This window comes from Dipodomys merriami, unplaced genomic scaffold (assembly GCF_024711535.1).
Source record: "Dipodomys merriami isolate MVZ:Mamm:240054 unplaced genomic scaffold, mDipMer1.0.p SCAF_33, whole genome shotgun sequence".
Taxonomy (NCBI): domain Eukaryota; kingdom Metazoa; phylum Chordata; class Mammalia; order Rodentia; family Heteromyidae; genus Dipodomys; species Dipodomys merriami.
Genome location: NW_027204826.1, coordinates 15,518,234 through 15,538,759, shown reverse-complemented (window position 1 = coordinate 15,538,759; position 20,526 = coordinate 15,518,234). Strand labels below are relative to the sequence as shown.

Sequence of the window (20,526 nt, the reverse complement as noted above, 5' to 3'; positions counted from 1 at the left end):
GAGTGGCCGTCCAGTGAAGTGGGAGTGGCCTCCAGTGGGGTGGGAGTGGCCGTCCAGCAGGTGGGAGTGGCCATCCAGTGGGGTGGGAGTGGCCATCCAGTGGGGTGGGAGTGGCCGTCCAGCAGGTGGGAGTGGCCGTCCAGCAGGTGGGAGTGGCCGTCCAGCTGGTGGGAGTGGCCGTCCAGCAGGTGGGAGTGGCCGTCCAGCTGGTGGGAGTGGCCATCCAGTGGGGTGGGAGTGGCCGTCCAGCGGGGTGGGAGTGGCCATCCAGCGGGGTGGGAGTGGCCATCCAGTGGGGTGGGAGTGGCCATCCAGCAGGTGGGAGTGGCCATCCAGCGGGGTGGGAGGGGCTGTCCAGTGGGGTGGGAGTGGCCATCCAGCGGGGTGGGAGTGGCCATCCAGTGGGGTGGGAGTGGCCATCCAGTGGGGTGGGAGGGGCTGTCCAGTGGGGTGGGAGTGGCCGTCCAGCTGGTGGGAGTGTCTGTCCAGCTGGTGGGAGTGTCTGTCCAGCTGGTGGGAGTGGCCATCCAGCAGGTGGGAGTGGCCGTCCAGCAGAGTGGGAGTGGCCGTCCAGCAGGTGGGAGTGGCCGTCCAGCAGGTGGGAGTGGCCGTCCAGTGGGGTGGGAGGGGCTGTCCAGTGGGGTGGGAGTGGCCGTCCAGTGAAGTGGGAGTGTCTGTCCAGCTGGTGGGAGTGGCCATCCAGCAGGTGGGAGTGGCCGTCCAGCTGGTGGGTGTGGCTGTCCAGTGGAGTGGGAGTGGCCGTCCAGCAGGTGGGAGTGGCCGTCCAGCTGGTGGGTGTGGCTGTCCAGCAGGTGGGAGTGGCCGTCCAGCTGGTGGGAGTGTCTGTCCAGCTGGTGGGAGTGGCCGTCCAGCAGGTGGGTGTGGCTGTCCAGTGGGGTGGGAGTGGCCGTCCAGCTGGTGGGAGTGGTCATTCAGCGGGGTGGGAGTGGCCGTCCAGCAGGTGGGAGTGGCCGTCCAGCAGGTGGGAGTGGCCGTCCAGCGGGGTGGGAGTGGCCGTCCAGCAGGTGGGAGTGGCCGTCCAGCAGGTGGGAGTGGCCGTCCAGCGGGGTGGGAGTGGCCGTCCAGCAGGTGGGAGTGGCCGTCCAGCTGGTGGGAGTGGCCATCCAGCCAGTGGGAGGTCCCTGGCCAGTTGGCAAAGCAGAAGGACCCTGTCCTTAGGTACCGTCTTACTGAAGGAAGATATCAGGTTGTCAGGAGGGAGGAGGGATGGGAATCCTAACAAGATTTTCCGCTGTGGACTTCAGGCAGCCTGAGGCCTGCTCCAGATACCCAGCGCCCTCCATGAATCCCTCCAGCATCACAGGAATGCATCAAACTCGGGCAGCTCAGGCTGGCCCGGGGCTCCGGCCTTGCAGACCATCTCCAGCTAATTCCCTTCCAGTCCTGCAAGCTTCTGAAGCTGGGAAGCACAGATAGTGCTCCGCGGCAAATATGGCCAAAATTAGATTAAAAATAACCTCCTGATAAACAAATTACTCACTGAAAATAAATACCAGGCCCCGGTGGCCGAGATAACTAACAGAACAGCGCCACCGCATGGCAGGAAGAGGAAAGGACGTGAGCTCTGTCCCCAGCTCAGCCCAGTCGGAGAGAAAGGCCGGCCAGCAGACAGGGAAGGGAAGGGGCAGCACAGCACGGGTGGAGAGCGCATGTCCTGTCCGCGTCAACCTTTCTACAGGCCACATACGAACTTGGGCAAATACCATAAATATCTGGCAGAGAACTCTGGACTCTGAGCCAAAAAAAAGAAAAGGCAGGTGCCAAGTTGCGCATCCCAGGACCTTAACAGCCGCTCCCCGCCCCCCCTTCTCTCCCTCTCTCTCTCCATCCTCAGCCTGGACCCATCCTGCTGTGCAGATATATCTCGATGCAGACATGGACCTTGGTCCCTCCTTAGCCTCACGTGGCAGGCGGTCCCTCCTGAAGCAATGCTTGCAAGACTTAGAAAGTGCTTCCTTCCTTTTCTTCCCCATCTAGTCACACCTTCTCTGGGCTAAGTCATCTCCTTGCAGCACAAGGCTCAGCGACCAAAGAGGCGGCCGGGAAGCCCCAAATCCCATAGCTGCTGGAAATAACTGAAGGTTTTCAAGCTTTAGTTTCCCCCGCCCTTAACACCTGAAAAACAGAGATGGTAATACCTCCTTGATAGGATGAATATATTTATAGTACACTTTTTCCTTTTTCTTTTTGTGGGTAGGGCTTGCTTGAACTCGCAGGCCTGGGCATTGTCCCTTACTTGTTTTGTTTTTACTCAAGGCTGGTGCTGTGCCTCTTGAGCCATAGCTTCATTTCCAGCTTTTTGCTGCTTCATGAGCCCCACAGACTTTCCTGCCCAGGCTGTCTTTGAACGGAGATCCTCAGATCTCAGCCTCCTGAGTAGCCAGGATGACAGGTGTGAGCCGCCCAGGTGGCTGAGCATCTGATGGTCTAAGAACTCCACGAATGGTAGATACTTGGGCTGTTTTGTCGAGCCAAAGTGTGATGGATGTAGCTTGGTACAGATTCGTACAAAAATGCATATTACAACCATCCACCCCGGTGCGACAAAGGTGAAAATCTATCAGTATCGTTTGAAGCAGGATGTGGGCTCATCACTGAAGCCTATGGCAGGTGAGCCCCGCCGGAGAGATGGGGGAGAGAGGACATCGGGTCCATGGTCAGAAAGCAATTCGATTCTCTCCAGGGATGACGCATGAGGCCCACCCAGGCCCCTTCTACAAGGTACAGCGGGAGCAAGTGCTGGGGGCGGCGGCAGGGGGCGGGGGGTGGAGGTGGAGGAATGAGAATCTTTCCTTGGGCCACATTCACGGAGAGGCCCGTCATCGTGTGAGGCACTGGAGGTGCATGTGGTGAGAAGTCATCACGGATTGCAGAACGGTGAGCTCACTGAAATGAGGCTGTGTGCCAAGATTTAGCATGGACTTAATGCTAGGCAGATACGAGGTTGGATGTTGTTCGGGGGAGCTGTCCGGCAGAGAGGTTTGCACTGATATTTAAGAAGTGGATGCCGGGCGCGGTGGCTCACGCCTGTCATCCTAGCCACTCAGGAGGCTGAGAGCTGAAGATCATGGTTCAAGGCCAGCCCCGGCAGGAGAGTCCATGAGACTCTTATCTCCAATGAACCACTAGAAAACCACTGGTTCCCTGGGTGGGTCACTTCCTGTCTCTGGGCCTCAGCGTCATCTCTGGAGAACAAGGGAGGGCAGGGAAGAGCGAGAGCTTCCTGGAGGCTCAGAGCCCTGTGTGTTCGCAGGTGTCGTCCAGGAGGAACGGCTGGGGCTGGAGGAGCGTGATTCTGAGCTCTCGCCTCACAAACAACCTCAGCAGCTAAGGAGCTTCTGGAGCCATTGCGTGGCGTGGATGTGTTTCAAAACATAGGTGCTGCTGACCTCCACAACTAGGTGACACCAGGAAGAACTTTGGGGGTTTTTTTTCGCCTAAGTCTAGCCATGGGGAAGAAGGAAGTCCAGAATGGGGGCAGGACCCACGGCCGGTCGCAGGACACGTGTACCTCCATGCACAGCCACTGCTGCCTGCGTGTGGTCACCGGGTGAAAAGGTACAACGCCTCCCCGGAAGCCCCAGGATTCCCCGTGAAGACCTTATAAAAACCGGCCTGGCCTTTGACACTTTGCAACAAGAACCCCTCTGGCCACTACCTTACCCAGTGTCTCCACTGCTGCTGACCTAGCCACAGCAGACGGTTCTGGGAAGAGCGGGAGCCATCTGCTCGTGAGCCAGCCCTCCCTCCCCCTGAACCGCGTAGCATGGCCGCTGCTGGCTGTCCTTGAGAGGCGGCCAGCCAGAGCGCGACCTGCGAAGAGCTGTGAGAACGCTGCTCTTCCTGCCAGCCGGCCCATTAGCTCTCCCCACCCCTCCCCGCCCCGCCCTGACTCTCTTCCTTCACTAACCTGACATCCTTTTTCCCAGCCCCTTCCTCCTCATGCCCTGATTTCTGAAGCCTTCCAGATTCCTCCAAATGCTAATTCTGTCGTGGGAGAGTGGTCCGGGCTCACTCACTAAGAGGTGCCTGAAGGCGTCATCCTGGTTGTGAGACCCTGCGGCCTGGGCAGCGAGGTGAGCCCCGACAAGACACGTTCCTGGGGCGGAATCAGGCCACCGCCCCGTTGCTGCCCTCCTGCAGGGGCTGCTTCCGGGCCCACAACTGTCCTGGCACACACTCGAGCTTGTGGGAGGGAGGTTGGGGGGGGGGGGTAGAAAGAAGAAACAGGGAGAGGCAACAGCGGTGAGAGAAGAATTGAGACAATCGAGGCAGAGAAGTCAGGAAGGAGGTAAGGGAACAAAGTTAGAACAGAGGGAGAAAGCAGGAGAAAAGGAGAGGGGGAGGGGAGGGAAAGGACAAGGGGGAGGGGGAAAAGGAAGGGGAGGAAGGGGAGAGGGAGAGAGAACACAGGTTGCTCTGATTTACTAGGGAAAAAATTACCTACGCTAGAAGTAGCACTATTTCTTAATGAAAGCTTGATTAAATTATAGTAATAAAAAGCTAAGTGGTTTTCGGCTGGAATCAACACAAAAGGACACAACTCCCAATAGAGGAAACCTCAGGGAAGGGTCTGGGCCATGAGAGCTAAAGAGGAGTCGAGGAAAAGAGGGAGCGCGTGGGCTTGGGGTTCCACCTCTACCATCCAAACTCAGTGAGGCCGTGGCCGCGTGGCTCTGCGGGCCCTGAGGGAGGGCCCGGGCCTGGAGCCCTCACTTGGCTTCTTTGCTCAACGCTGGCACCCTACCGTGTGAGCCACAGTTCCCCTTCCAGCCTTCGGGTGGTTAACTGGAGAGAAGACTCTCCAGACTTCCCTGCCCTGGCTGGCACTGAAACGCTGGCCCAGCACAGGCCGGAGACAATTCCCACTAGCTACTGACTTCCCATGAGCCTCAGCACGGGGGTTCTGACGCGTATAACTCAGTGGCAGGTGACCACGTGTGGATCCGTCCACAGCACTAAGCTGGAGGGCTAAGGAAGGTGCTCAGCTACCTGAGATGCTGAGTCCTCCCCCACCGAGGCAGGTCGGCTGCCAGGATGGCTACACGGCGCGCCGTTCTCAGACTGGCCAAGCCCCTCCGCTGGACAAGTCAGCCCTCACTCAGCCACCTGCCTCCAACACCAGCCACTGGATGTGGAAAAAGCCACGCCATGAGCGCACAAATGACCAGAGCCCGGATGGGAAACGCGGAAGGAGGTCACTGCCACACAGGAGCGGGTGCTCTGTTGACGCCTGACGATCGTTTTCTGTTCCTTCTCATCTCCAGGCCAGATAACTTCTGGCTCTTCACACACACACACACACACACACGTAAACACACTCAAACACAGACACACTTTTTCTACCTTTGTTCCACCTGCAGGACATCCTGCTACGGACAGACTTGTGTGCTTTCTATCACGTTCCAAGAAACCAAATGGACTCAAGCCTCGCTATCCCTCCCCCTGCCCCGCTTTGGTCTATGAAACAAAGCATGGGGTGATTTTTGGCTATTCCTTGGCGTGTGTGGCTGGCAGGGTTGTATGGCTGGAAGAAGAGGGTGCTTCCATTTTTGTGTATTTGGTTAGAAGCGCTATGAATGTTCAACCATACCTACAAGTCTCCGGCTCTCGGCACAGAAACAAATACCAACGGAAGGGATTGGTTTCCAAGGGGCGAAATTAAAACAGATGAAGAAGGAAGATGTGGGGATATAAAAATACTAAGCTAAGGCTAAGGCTCCGTCGCTCGGCGGTGCACTGTGTTTCTTTAGATTGTACACGTGAAATTGGCTCCCAGTGTAATTAGGCCAGAGCTGCTAAGAGGTAAAAAAAAAACAAAAATAAAAAAAAAGAAAGAAAAGAAAACAAACTTCCCAGTTATTCAGAAGCCCAGAGCTATTTCTTTTTTGCAATCACTCAAGAAACTGAGGGAAAGAGCCGACTTTTTAATATGTTTGTTACCAACCTCGATCCTGGCCACACAATTGCCCACACGCTACTCACCCCAGGGATCCAGTCCTGAACCGAGCTGAGAACGCAGGAATGGCTCCTCCCCAGCTTTCTATTCATTGTTCCACCTCCCGGGGAACCTGGGATTCATCCTGACTCTCTGCTGGGCTGGTGACCCTGTTCTAGAAGGACCTGGGGCGTCCCCGGGGTCACAGCAAGCAACAAATGCCTTCGAGGGTCAAGCGTGGTGTCACAGGACGCGTCCACACAGAGAGATGCTGTCTCTCTTCTCTGTGACCACGCAGACGGAGCCACCACCATGTGTTTTTCCGTCTCCTTCCCAGAACCAGGCTCCTTCACACCTATAGTCCCAACCACTCAGGGGGCCAATGTCAGAGGAGCACAGCTCAAAGCCAGCCCAGGCAGAAAAGCCTGAGAGATTCCTATTCCCAGTGAACCGCCTCCAACCAGGAAGTGGAGACATAGGTGAAGCAGCGGAGCAGCAGCCTTGAACAACAACAACAACAACAACAAAAGCCAAGGAAGAGCACCAAACCCTGAGTCCAAACCCCAGTACTGCACACAAAGAGGGAGGGAGGGAGAAGACAGAGATGAAGAAGAAAGAGGAGGAAGGAGGAACGAGGGAGAGGGAGGGAGAAAGGAAAAGAGAATGGGGAAGAGGAAAGAAGGAATGGAGGGAGAGAGAGGGAGAGGGAGAGAGGGAAGGAGAGAGGGAAGAAGGGAGGGAGGAAAGGAAAAAGGAAAAAGGAGGAAGGGAAAAGGAACAAAGAAAGGAAGGAAGGAAGAAAAAACAAAGGAACAATGAAAGAAAGAGCGAGAGAGCAAGAGAAAGAGAGAGAGAGAGAACGAAAGAGGACAAAACACAACCTTATACTAAATCAGCAAAGAAACAGCAGTGTTTCAAAGACAGTGCTTACTGGATTTCAGCAGTGCTGCCAGAACTTCCGTGGCTGCCCTGAGGAAGGAGAGAGAGGGGTGAGACGTGAATGTTGGTGGTCGCTGTCTGCCCGCTCCTGGATCCCACCGCCAGGGCCGGCGGTCACGGCCACCCCCACGGGCTCCTCAGTGACAGGGCCGCAAGCGGGCGGTGGACGGCCATGCTGAGCAAGGTGTCCAGCTGGCAGACGTGTCCAGACGTCCACTGTGCTGCTGAAGTCCCCGCTTCCCCCCACCCCGTGCCCACCCTTCACACCTCCCACCCCCCAGCATGCCTTGCTCTTCTGCTGTTCGCACCTGTCAGACCTCTGCTCAGTCTCTGGGTAACAAACGGGTGCGTAATCAGCTTTCATACGTGTTATGTCACTGATCATGTACTGTAACATGATTACTGCCACTAGTAAGATTATTCATACTACGTCATAATCATAGGTCTTACATTTTTAACATAGAAAAGGATTTTGACAAGTCTTTTTTCGTTGTTGTCAGTCATGGGGCCTGAACTCTGGGCCTAGGCGCTGTCCCTCAGCTCTTCAGATCAAGACTAGCGCTCTACCCCTTGAGCCACAGCGCCACTTCCAGTTTTCTAAGTGGTTTATTGGAGATACAAGTCTCACAGACTTTCCTGACCTACTCTGGCTTTGAACCACGATCCTCAGCTCTCAGCCTCCTGAGTAGCTAGGATGACAGGTGTGAACCACCATGCCCAGCGTTATTATCTTTTTTTTTTTTTTTTAGAAGAATCCATGTCTCTTTGAAACACTGTGGTGGTAGTAAATTTTAAAAAAATTGGTTGATATTACGATAGAAAAATAACATGATGGGCCCAAAATGCACTATAAAATAAACACCTTTAGACAATGCAGCGTGGGAAATGTCTCTGCTTCCAGCATGTAAAATAAATCTGTGCTGGGGTGGGTGTGACCCTCACATACCCACAGTTGACATGAATGAGCTGCCAAAAACTTATCGGACTTGGGGAAGATCATGTTTCTCTCATAACTTTATTTTTTACAATCAGGACAGGAAGCTCATTTTAAAAAAAAATAAGTCACTGATCTGTGAGTTTAATGATGCTAGCCAGTTCTTTTTCTTTTCCTTTATGTAGATGCACTGTCGCTGGAAATGCTCCTCAGGAAAAAGGAAGCTTGGGGGGAAAAATGAAGAAACAAAAACATTCGATTGTTTTTAAATTGAAAAAGAATAAAATAAATTGACAAATCTTCCACAAAACTGCATCTGGACCTTCGGACACCTGAGTCAACAAACTGAGATATGTGGATGACAATTAAGAGCCTCTATGAGGGAATTGGACTTCGAAAATCATCTTTGTGTTGGAAATGGATGCAATCCCCAGGTGCGGGGCCGTGCCTGGTCTTCAATAAACACGGCATCTTGGCCCTCATAGCAGGACAGCCTGTAATGTCACCATCACCCGTGTTTAGTTTAACAACCACGCTGATCAGACTAAATGGGCTTAAGGATTAGATGCCTTTATGAGGGTGGATTTTGTACATTTGCAGAGTGTTTGCTGATAAATAAAATTAGATCCAACGAATATAAACTGGGAGAAATAATGTTCCTTGTAAACACTAGGCAATTTAAGGGGGGTAGGGGGAGACTTTTTCGAGAGAGGCCAGAATCTTTCATGCTGCCAAAAGCCTGCCTGAAAATTCATTTATCAGATTTACTCTACTCAAACCACGCATGTCGCCAGCAGAAGAGTTTATCCAAAAATGGAGCAGGCCAGCTGTTGAGTAATGTCACAATTTCCATAACAGTGCCAGACCATGAACGGAAAGAACCAAAAAGCACGCCCCCCCCACCCCCCAAGGAGGAGAGCCAGCCATTTTTGTCAGGCGGGAGTCCGATTATGACTGTCCGGCTCACGGTTATTAATTAGTGCCCTGTGCTATTATGTCCTCTGAGAACTATCAACAAAATATGTTCTGCTGTGGCCAAATATTTGTGAAGGCTTCAAAAGAAATATTAAGTTGTTTAAGACAACTTAGCAGACAGAGAGGGGCGATAGTTCCAGGCTAGGAGTTCTGTGGAATTCAAACCTCGGGAGAAGTTCCATTCAGACGAGCGTGGGGACCACTTCCCGGACACTCTCTCATGCTGAAATGGTTGAAGAAGTCATAATCCCTCGGCGCATATGTATCTAGGCAAAGGAACGGGGTAGACAGGGTAGCGCTACACATGCTGTTGAGTAGAAAAGAAGGACTTGTGGGCCGGGTGTCAGTTGCTCACACCTGTCATCCTAGCTACTCAGGAGGCCGAGATCTGAGGATAGTGGTTCAAAGCCAGCCTGAGCAGGAAAATCCGTGAGACTTTCATCTCCAATAAACCACCAGAAAACTGGATGTGGTGCTGTGGCTCAAAGTGGTAGAGCGCTAGCCTTGAGCTGAAGAGCTGAGGACAGCGCCCAGGCCCAGAGTTCAGGCCCCATGACTGACCAAAAACAAAAACAAAGACTTTAAATAGCCAACATCCATTTCGTCACTTTTGCTTGCTGTGCTACTGTACATTTAAACTATCATCACTGCTCTGAGTCTTTACCAGAATTTGCCATGGGAGCCTGCACAAATGAACACTGAGAGAAAAGAGACAGCAGATTGCTCTTCAATCTGAAGACACAGTCAGAAGGTTTGCGGGCCGGGGAGATGCTGTCATATACACAGAATTTATTTGGTGGAATGTCCCTAGGCTCCATTTTGATAGGGGACTATGTTTGGGAATACTGTGGTTTGAGTATTTCCCAAAGGTCCATGAATAACAGTTTGAACTCTGGAGTGACAGACCCAAGACGTGTTGGGTTCTTGGGAGAAGCAGAGCCTCACAGAAGGCACTTACGTCGCTGGGGGAGGGGGTCCCCTGTAAAAGGGGACACTTGGCTTCTTTGGCCTGTGAGTCTCCCCCTACCCCTGCCTCACCAGACAAATGGGCAGAGATGCCTTGCCTACTCCTTCACCCCATTCCACCCCTCCCCGTGCCCACGGAGAGCCCAGCTGTGGCAGGCTGTCAATAAGTGCGTGGTGAAAGAAGGAATGTGTAAGTGAGTGGGGCATTTAAAAGAGAAAAACCTTCATAGATCAGTTGAAGGAGTGAATCATTCATGCTTCGTGACCATCATAAAAGAATAAATTTATGCTCGTCATAAAATAATGTCGACAAGTGGGAGGGAATATGTCAAAGACAGTATATTTGTTTCAGGTTCTGCAGAAAGACCTAAATGACAAACTGTAGAAATATATATATAGCGAGAGAAAGAAATGTATATATATTCATACATATGCATACATAGAAGGAAAGATATATGTACACACACACACACACACACACACACACACACACACACACACACACTTTTATCTAAGACCTTGCTAGCTTATTCCCTTCATGCCTAGTCTGATGGGGTTGAGACCATGATTTAATCTCTATGGTGTAAATTTTCAGGCTCTGGCATTCCTTTTGGAATAGAGGACGACCTACCTATCACGAGCCCCAAGACCAGCAAGTCTCCCCCTGACCACCGCCCCCCTCTGAACTCCTCAACAGAGAACTGAGAATTCATCCCATGATTTATTAACTTGGGACATCACCGAGGTTATCATAGGTTAATTAGCTGTGAAACTGGCTCACAATGCAGGAAGTCAAGTTCCCCGGTGCACAGGAAGACAGACAACCCGCGCGAGAGAGCGTGGATTACCAGAACATTCTCCTTCTAGAAACGATCATCACAGAAATCCAAAAACACATCACAATGAAGGATCTTCTGAATCAGACAGATGCTGAAGGCGAAGCTGTGATCTGGCAGGGCAAGTGGAAGAAAAAAGGAGGGGGAGAAAAATACCCCAAGGCTACAGTGAAGTAGACACTGAACTCCATCAGTATATAACACTTTCCCTTGGCAAACTCTGAAGTGTAGACCCAGACAGGTTGACAAATGAGCAGGATCAGGGAGGAAGATGATTAAGGGAGTGGAATAATTGATATATGAGGAAAGAAGTTTGGGGAAAAATCTAATTATGAAGAGACCCAGCCAAACGATGAGTTTGCTGACAAAGTGCAGATGTACTTCTGGTTTGTCCTCCATGAGAAAACCCCAGAGCAGGATAAGAACAAAATGAGTTGTTCCAACAGGATGTGAGTAAGAGTGCAAGGAAGAAATTAAAACAAAAACAGAAAAAAAAAAAAACCTACACAGGAAAGACAAGACCTTGTAACAGAGTTCCAGGCCTGAAGGCCTCATTCCCAGAAAGAGAACGTAGAGGTGGCCCCGCTGGCTCTCTCTGACCAGCTAGGCCGCCCAGAAATGCTACCATTTCCTATTAGCGTGTTGACTTCACACAAACAGCTTCTGTGTTTATGATAGGAGTATTGTTGTGATAAACATAGAAAGCATTCCAAAATTGACAAGTCTTGAGTCTCCTTGAAGAGTCTAGCTATACTTGACTTAGACCAGGGAAAATCTGAGGCCGCCCATATTAGTTTCTGCCCTGCCTTGAAATCCTCCACTAGGTCAAGAAACAAAACTTCATCATTATTATTATTATTAGTTGTTAAATTCAATTAGCAAGTATTTCATTAAGGAGTCTGGTGTCTATGTTCAGCAAAGGGATTGGCCTAGAGTTCTTTGTTGTTGTTGAATCCTTATGTGGTTGCGAGATATGTGTAATGCTGGTTTCACAGAATGAATGTATAGTAAAGGACCCTAGGGCACACACGCAAGAGCATGCACGTGCATGCATGCACGCAGACACACGTGCACACACACATGCGCACACACACACACACACACACACACACACAGGCTGGTAGAATTGCAGGAGACACTTCTTATGTATAGATCAGTATTTTAGCAAAGCAAATACAAAACTTGCAACAGGCTTTTAAGAGGTAATTATTGATTCCTCCCACACACGAGATGAGTCAACTCTCACCAATTTTCATCCTACCGACCTCTCTCACAGCTCCATTTGTGGGTTCCTTGGGGTTTTGGGTTTCTTTTGGTGTGTGATTTTTTAAAATTTCATCATTAATGGTGTTTTGAAAGCGATTGCGTTTCCATCTGTCCTTCCACCCGCCCTCCTTCCTTTTAACAGTTCTCCCACATCGGCGGGGCGGTGTGGGCACCTCGCACCCTTCTCTCAATCTGGACTCTACAGCTCTGCATGTGTCAGAATGCCCGGATGCTTCTGGCACGTAGATGAGCCTTCATTTCTAATCCTGGGGGCTTGAGGTCACAGAGAGATGATACGACCCATGCTGAAGGGGCTTTCTGAGCAAACGTGGAGGGGAGATGGTGAATGGAAATGGAAGTGTGGAGTTAGCCGGAAAGGTCAGGGGCACAGCGCCTGCCTAGCCTATGAGATGCGCTCAGCTCCGCCCCCAGCACTGCAAAAACCAGAAGGGAAAAAGGTCAATAGGAGTAGATGCCTTTGCAAACCAAAAAACTGGAATGACCAGGCTGGGGGGCAGTGCACTGGTTGAACAGTAGAGGTTTTAGTCACACATGATTTATACTTAATCCTGATAGTTTAGGGGGAAGGAAGTTTGGGAGACTTGGAGTAAGGGATGAAGGGTGATATTCTTTGTTACGGCTTGTTCAGTCCAATCCATCGTTCTGGGCATTAACATGCCTCATCTCATTGAAATCTAACAACAATAAAGACAAGCACTATTTTACTCCACTTCATTGAAGGGTGGGATTTGCACTAAAAATGTTAATACCCAAGGCCCTGAGTTCAAACCTGAGTAATTAGCATTAGAGCCTGGAATTTGAGGATCACCAATATTAAGAAACTTAAGGCCAACAAAATAGACTGAACTCTACAATCCAAATCTGTGAATTCTGAAAAGACAAGAGTACCTACAGCACTAAGATCGGCCTTTAGAGCATCATTAGTTCCCCGGGTTTTTTTTCCCTTCTGTGCTGATCCTAACAGAGGGCCCAAAGAGTTATACAGGGATGAGTAATATTTTCAGACAAATACATCATCTTCCAAGGCCAGGATATTCATAGCCAGCCCTTGCATAAAACACCACTCTACAGTTACTCCTGAAAAGGGTAATATTCAGGGTCAGAAAATAACATTTTTTATTTCAGATGCTGATTTTTTAAGTATACCCCAAAATGACTTTAGAACTCTACTTTTAATCCATGCATAGTTTTGAAGCAAAAGGAATACTTCAGGTAGGAATACATCTAAAACTCCCTGGGAAAATCAGAAGCCTCTTTAACAGAGGCCTCCCAAAGTATCCCCTTCTATTTCTGCTTTAAAACAGCAACAACGGAAAGATTACTGACCCAATGTCTAATGGCTCATGAAACTCAGCAGAAACCATGATCTGAAAAAAGGAATAATAGTAGGGTCTATACAGTACTTGGAGTGAACAATTGTCTCCTCAGAAATCAAATTTAAGAAGTCAACATCTGGACGCTCTAAACAACAGAAAGAGAAAATAGTGAACTGAACCTTTAAAGGCTATTTTCTTTGAGTTTCTTAAAAATAACATGTCAGTCCATAGTGGAGAAATGCCAGGTTTGTGGCTGTGTCAAGCTGAAGCTGTAATACCTGCCTCGACCAATAGAGGGGGCGAGGTTACACGTGCTCAGGATAAGTGGGGTGCCATATGCAAATACCTTTTCCTATCTGCCTCATGGGCTGTGGATCTTGCTTCAGAAAGATTCCTCCAGGGCATTTGCCTGGTTGCTTTTCTACTTTCTCTCTTTTCCATTTATATTTTAATTCTCTGTGGCATTGTATAATGGGGGGGGGGGGGGAAGAAATCGTGATATTTAACTCAGAAAAGCATTTGTGGGGGACTCATTGGACCTGAAACACACCACACAAAATGGGGATGTATTCTGTGTGATGCTGATTCCTATGATCAAGGTGGGCCACAGTCAAAGACAAATCCTGTGAGCTTCAAGAATACAGAGCTGGAGCTGTGGCTTTCTTCCCACAGCTCTAGGGGGCCTGCCCACTGCCCACGGTTTATTTATTCGACCCATTTAATCATTTCCGTTTTCAAATCACATTGAGAAGAAAAGTCACGGTGCTGCCGCATGGGTGAGCACAGACTGGGGTAAACAGTCAGGACACCTGGAATCTTATTTGAGTTCTGTCCGACACTTGCATGCATTATAGGAAAGCTCCTACTTTGAAATTCATCATGACCATTTATCGACTGAGGCTATTCAATTGAATGCACACTACGTTTCCATCTGCAGGGAACATCTGATGCTTTCACAGAATCGTAAGACGCATTGGTATGTCACATTATTTTACCCTATTGAAAGTCTTATCGAAATACTCAAATGGCACAATGTGTGGAAGCACTGGAGAAACAAACATGGAGTAATGTCTCCAAATGAAACAGAAGGATCTGTGATAGCCAAGAGATAGGATAGGGACCCTAGTCAGTACTTGGGGAAAAAATAGAAACAAACACATTTATCACAGAGCAATAAGAACCGAAGATGAAAATGGCATGTGCATATCTGGACACACACAAGTTTCCGGACCTTCTTGGTCCACACCTGCTTGTGACTTGTCTTTCCACACGTAAACACACATGCTTGGGGGGAAGCCAGAGTTCCATGCCACTGGTGCTGACAAGTAACAAAACTGTCCCCATGATTACAGACACCCCCCCATTTTGCCCCTGGCTCCAAGTTATCACAGGAAAGCCACGATGCCAGCAACAACCACGCTTCTTTTTGTTCTTCCTTCAGTATGAACCTGGAAATCCTGCCGCGAACTATTGAAGCAGAGACCCATACCATGAATGTAATCCAATGGGACTGGTTTTTATTACAAACTAATATTGCCTCTCTAAGACTGGATTTTTTTTTAACCAAAGTAACTATCCTTCAGAAAGAGGAGGTAATCAATTGTCTTCATAGTTAAGGAGCACTACCCTCCCTGTGAAGCAAGAAAATGTAACCTGGAGAAAGGAAATGAATCCCCAAATACCTCATTTACTCTCTCGGGAATTCTAAGGAGCATTCTTCAGTGACACCAGAGGAAACTGCCATGAACTATACATCTAAGAATACTTTAAAAAATGGAATAGATATGTGAAATACATAGTTATGAGGTTGAAACTTCACTGGCGGCGGCAGACAGCAGGTAGAAGGCAGTAGAAAACTGAATTATCGAAGTTGAAAGTAAACACAAGAAATTTACCTATATGGCAAAAAAAAAAAAAAAAAAAAACTAAGAGGACAACGAAAACAAAGAGGAAGCAATAGGGGGAAAGGGAGAGAAGACAAGGCAGAGAATGACCCTCAGCTTGTTGGCTGTCTTTCTCTCCCAATTCCCATCCATCTCTAATTGCTCCTTTCGTCAATATCCAACTAGTTATTTGTCCCAACCCAACCCAAACTAGTATCTACTACTTGATCAACACTACCACTTCTGGCTTTTTCTGAGTAGTTTATTGGAGATAAGAGTTTCCTGCCCGGGCTGGCTTCGAACCAAGATCCTGAGGTTCATCCACTCTCTTGCAAATAGCGTGGTTCTGTTTTTCTTTAGGACTTGTGTCTCCCTACACGTTTCCTCATGATCCAAGGGACCAACTCAAAGTCAAATATATTCACTCATGGACTTAAAACTACTTCCGGAAGGACTTAGTCTTTCTTGAGTAGACACATTTTTCCACGTGGAATCCTTTTCCATCTGCCAAGGCCAGTTTTCTTCTTACACTTCTCGTCCTGAGTCTTCTGCCGATGAAGCCTTTGAACTTTCGCTTGTGTGAAAATTCCATCTTCCACGTGCATGTTTGAGAGCTATTTTCACGGAACACAAGGTCTCTAGGCCTCAAGAAGCTGTTCCACTTATGTTGTGTCAAGAGAGAAACATACCGGGTTCTTATTCTTGTTCCTGGGTACATAATATATCTTCTTTTTTTCTTCTTTCCTCGATGCTTTAAAATCTGTTCCCTCATTGGAATTAATTTTGAGCCAGCTGGTTTAATGATGGCCTTGAGGTAATTTCTTTTACTGTTTCTTATGCTTGTGGCTCACTGAGATGTTTTTATCTCTTGCTTAATGATTTCCATCCCATTTTGGAGACTTGAGCCCTTATTTCTCCCAATATTTTTTTTGTTCCCACCTGTCTCCTCCTCTCTCATGGGGCCCCTGTTGTATATATTAGCATGCTTGGAGCTGGCCCACTGTTTACTGACCCCCTTCTCTCTGTTATCATTATTTCTTCTTCCCCTTCCCCCTCCTTCTCTTCCACGTTTCATTTTGGGAACCTTCCATGGTTTTCTGGTGGTTAACTGGAAATAAGAGTCTCACAAACTTTCTTGCCCGGGCTGGCTTTGGAGTGTGATCCTCAGATCTCAGCCTCCTAAGTAGCTAGGATGACAGGTGTGAGTCACCAGTGCCCAGAGGCATAGTTTTATCTTTACTTTGGATATGTAATTTTCCTTCATTTAACACAATGTATATCATAGGTGTACACAGTAGATTTTATTTCTGCCAGTTCAATTTGGGTCTTTTTTTGTATTCTGTCTTCATTCGATTTTTGAAAAAAAAATATTGAACACTGTTGTGTTTAATTTCTAATGTTCTTGTCCGACCTAGGTAATAGCTATGTCAGTTCCAGTCTGATTTTCATTGAATGATGTATCTATTCTTATTACCAGTGGAATTTTCCCCTTTATTGGCATGCCTAATACATTTTCAGAGGATCCTGGATGTTGTGACTTTTACCTTGAATGCAGAATACTTTTTGTATTCCCATCAGCATTTGGAGACCGTAGCCTGTTCACGTAGTTCGACTCAGAAACAGAATTCTCCCCCTAGGTCTTGCTTTTAATGTGCTAGGCAGGATGGAGAACAGTGCTCAGACAAGCCAGCTTCTTCTCAGTGTGAGTCTCATTGGTGATGGGAGGTTCGCGGAGTACCCAGTGAAAGAAGATGTTCCTCCCAGCTCCGTGTGCGTTTCAGACACGATCCCCTCCTTCACCTCCGGGTAGTCTTCTGGCCCGGTTTTGCATCACTTTGGCTTTGGACAGTTTCTCACAACCACGATAAAATGGAGAAACCTCTGAAGACCTCCAGAGTAATATCTTTCTCTCTGTCCTATAAATGCTACACACCTTATTATCTCGAGACCTAGTAAGGTCTCGACATTCTCTCTTCAACTTAGAGCACCTTCTGGACCACTCCTTAGAGACTTCCTCTACCTCACCACCAAAACCCGGGGACTCTGAAGGCAATAACAGGGAGGCAATAGAAGTGTTCTGCCAGCTAGCTACCTGTGGCTCATGCCTATAGTCCTAGCTACTCAGGAGATCTGAGGACCCCAGTTCAAAGCCAGCCCAGGCAAGAAAGTTCATAGGACTCTTAAATCCAATGAACTACTAAAAATCCAGAAGCAACGCTGTGGTTGTCAAGTGGTAGAGCACTAGCCTTGAGGACAGAGGAGCTCAGGCACACAGCTCCATGGCCTGAGTCCAGCACTGGCAAAAAAATAAAACAAAAGAATTCATCATTTTTTATTATCCATTGTGGTCAGATGTCCACGTTTGTATAAACACTGCTGTCTATATTCTATCTGTATTTGGGTTTGTTTTATTTCTATTTTCAGGTGGAAAGATGAATCAAACCCTAGTTTTTCTCTCTTGGCCTGAAGCAACTGTGTGCATATTTTCATATGAATCTTGAACCATACTTTTTTCTAGCCAGTATTTTATCATAAGCTATTCCCTGTGATACACATTACTCCTAGCTTATGTTACTACATAGTATTATGGTAAATAAATGCATTGCTTTTTCTGAGTAGTCTCTATTATTGGGTGTTTTGGGATATAAAATCTCCAATTATTAATAATAATATCATGATGGATATTTTTGTGTGCAAATCTTCACCCACCTTTCACAATAATTCTCTGAGGCAGATTTCAAGGAGTGAAAACAAATTGAGTTACAGAATGGGAACTTCTTTTTGATCTTGGCATATCTCCTCATTGTTTCTCAGGAAGGTGTTTTTTTTTTTTAAATCAATGAACATTCCCCAACAGCTTAGGTGCCTATCCTATTGCATCTTCATCAATAATAAATGCCTTCCTTTTTCAAAAGCTTTGGTACTCTGATTTGTAGAAATTGGTGCCTTGATCTAAATTGGATTTCTCTAATTATTGGAGAATTGAATATTCTTAGTTTTCCTGTGTCTTCTTTGTGAATTATTGATTCCCATCTACTGACATATTAGTGTTCTAACTCAATTTGGGTGAGCTCTCTCTCCCTTAATATGCCTGAAACATATGCCAACCCTCTATTAAAATATCATTTGTGAGCCACCTGGCACTGGTGGTTCTCACCTGCAATCCTAGCTACTCAGGAGGTTGAGATCTGAGGATCACAGTTCAAAGCCAGCTTGCACGGAAAAGTCCATGAAGCTCTTATCTCCAATAAAGCACCAAAAAAGCTGAGCGTGGAGCTATGGCTCAAGTGGTAGAGGGCTAGCACTGAGCAAAACCCTTTAGGGACAGTGCCCAGGCCCTGAGTTCAAGTCCCAGGTACAAAATACATATGTCATTTGTATGAGTGTGTATGTGTGTGTGTGTCTTTTTTGGTGTGTGTGTGTGTGTGTGTGTGTGTGTGTGTGTGTGTGTGTGTGTGTGTGTGTGTGTGTGTGTGTGTGTGTGTGTGTGTGTGTGTGTGTGTGTGTGTGTGTGTGTGTGTGTGTTTGTTTTGGTGTGGTAGTTTGGTCTTAGCATCTAGGGGTCATTTCCTATTCCAAACCAGAAGCTACCTTCCCAAGTGGACTGAGAGCCTTCTTTAATTTTGCACCGCTATATTCATTTACCTGCCAAATATGTAACTCATCTATAAGCTCCACAGGAGAAGGACCATGTCTTTTTTGATCTCCAATCCTGCACATCTCCAATCATAGTAATAATGAAAAAAAAACTAAAAATTTTGCAATACTGCTGAGTTGAATAAATATATGGTTAAAAGGGTGGGCCTCGGGCAAACCTAAATAATGGTGTTCATTAATACAACTGGCAATTACTAGATACCTACTAGGTACCGTGTGAAAGAAATTCAGGCCTAATTGATCATTATTCAGTCCTTTGAAACGGCCATCTATTGTTCTCTAGCTATTTTTCCCGTTGGCTCGGTGGACAGAACTAATGATCTAATATTAAAATAGTGCTCTAATTGAACTTAAACAAAGAGCCTCCCATCTGTCTTCATCCTGCCGCCTCTGTCTACACTCATGAAAGGAGCTAGCTTCCAGTGACCGTAACCTCTGCACAATGACTCCCTTTGGGCCTTTCCAAAAACAGAGCTGCCTTTTTCTGACTCAATAAGCATAATCCTAGACCCCACGCCCACTGACAGCCCCATAGACCCCATAGAAAAGGGGCTTCCCCCATTCGCTTTATAATCTGTGGTGTCTCTGTGAGAGATCAGTCGCTGAAAAAATGTGGTCATGGACTATTGGAAATATCAGTTTCCTCTAAGCAAAGGGTAATGTCTGCCCCCCCAAAAAAAGTATCTCCTGATCAGAGCCTTTCTGTTTCTCATTCCAATCGAGCAAACCCTCTCGCACAGATGTGTGGGGGTGCAAGGAAAGTATGATTCACACAAAAGAGATTTTTAAAAGAAGATTAATAAAAAAAAACTTGTTTGGAACATCTCATCACTGGGTCAGGCTAAGCTCAAAGGTGACTGTCTATGACAAATGCAAGTTGTGAAGAGCTGCCTCATCTCTAGAAAGAGAGGAGGAGCAATCCAAGGGGAGGTATGAAGAGTACAGACTTCAGATTATAAAGAAGGAAATGGAGCCAGGCGCCAGTGGCTCACGCCTGGAATCCTAGCTACTCAGGAAGCTGAGATCTGAGGATCACGGTTCAAAGCCAACCCAGACAGTAATGTCTGTGATACTCTTATCTCCAAGTAATCACAGAAAAAACGAGAATGGCCCTGTGGCTCAAGTGGTAGAGTGCTTAGCCTTGGGCAAAAGAGCTCAGAAACAGCTCCCAGGTCCTGAGTTTGAGTTCCAAGACCGACATAAAATAAAAATTAAAAGAAGATGGAAATGGAGTTTCTGTAGAGGACCCTGGCCAGGGAAAGGGGAATGTGGAAAGGCAGTCTGGAATCCATAGGTTCCAAGATTGCATCTTGTTTGTTTGTCTGATATGAACATGTCGGCCCCATCCTGAACACGTCATCTCCTCATCCTGAGGAAGAAAGACCACGTCAGCAGTGGAAGAGGAAATGAGCCTGGATCGAGGACTGGCCCAGGCCCCTCAGGATACATCAGCACACCTAAGTTCTAGAGCACCTCCTCCTTCCTCAAGACAACTGGTCAACCTCCCCTCAGGTGGGAGGGACAAGAAGACACTTCAGACTGACCCACGCCTACCTGGAGGGCCGGGGAACACCCCACACTACATTCTGAGAATGCCATGTTGGCACTTCCGTACAGACTGTCAGCAACTCCAGGACAGGACCGGCATTCGGGGTCAGTCAACTCTCCAGTGCCTCCACCGAGATGAACCACTCCATGCTGTCCACCAAAAGTCCTAATTCAAGGGACGGCCTGTTTTGCATGTACTTCATGGACCGTCATAGAGTAAGGGACA

At 48.0% G+C, this 20,526-nt stretch overlaps 1 protein-coding gene across 1 annotated transcript in view; it reads right to left on the bottom strand.

The window, feature by feature from the left end:
• The window catches only part of Agbl1 (AGBL carboxypeptidase 1), a 384,335-nt gene that overhangs the window by 320,338 nt on the left and 43,471 nt on the right, over positions 1-20,526 (bottom strand). The window contains exon 6 of the mRNA XM_070042743.1: positions 6,891-6,928. Within this exon, the coding sequence (XP_069898844.1) occupies positions 6,891-6,928 (38 nt within the window). The remainder of the gene's footprint in view (positions 1-6,890; positions 6,929-20,526) is intronic.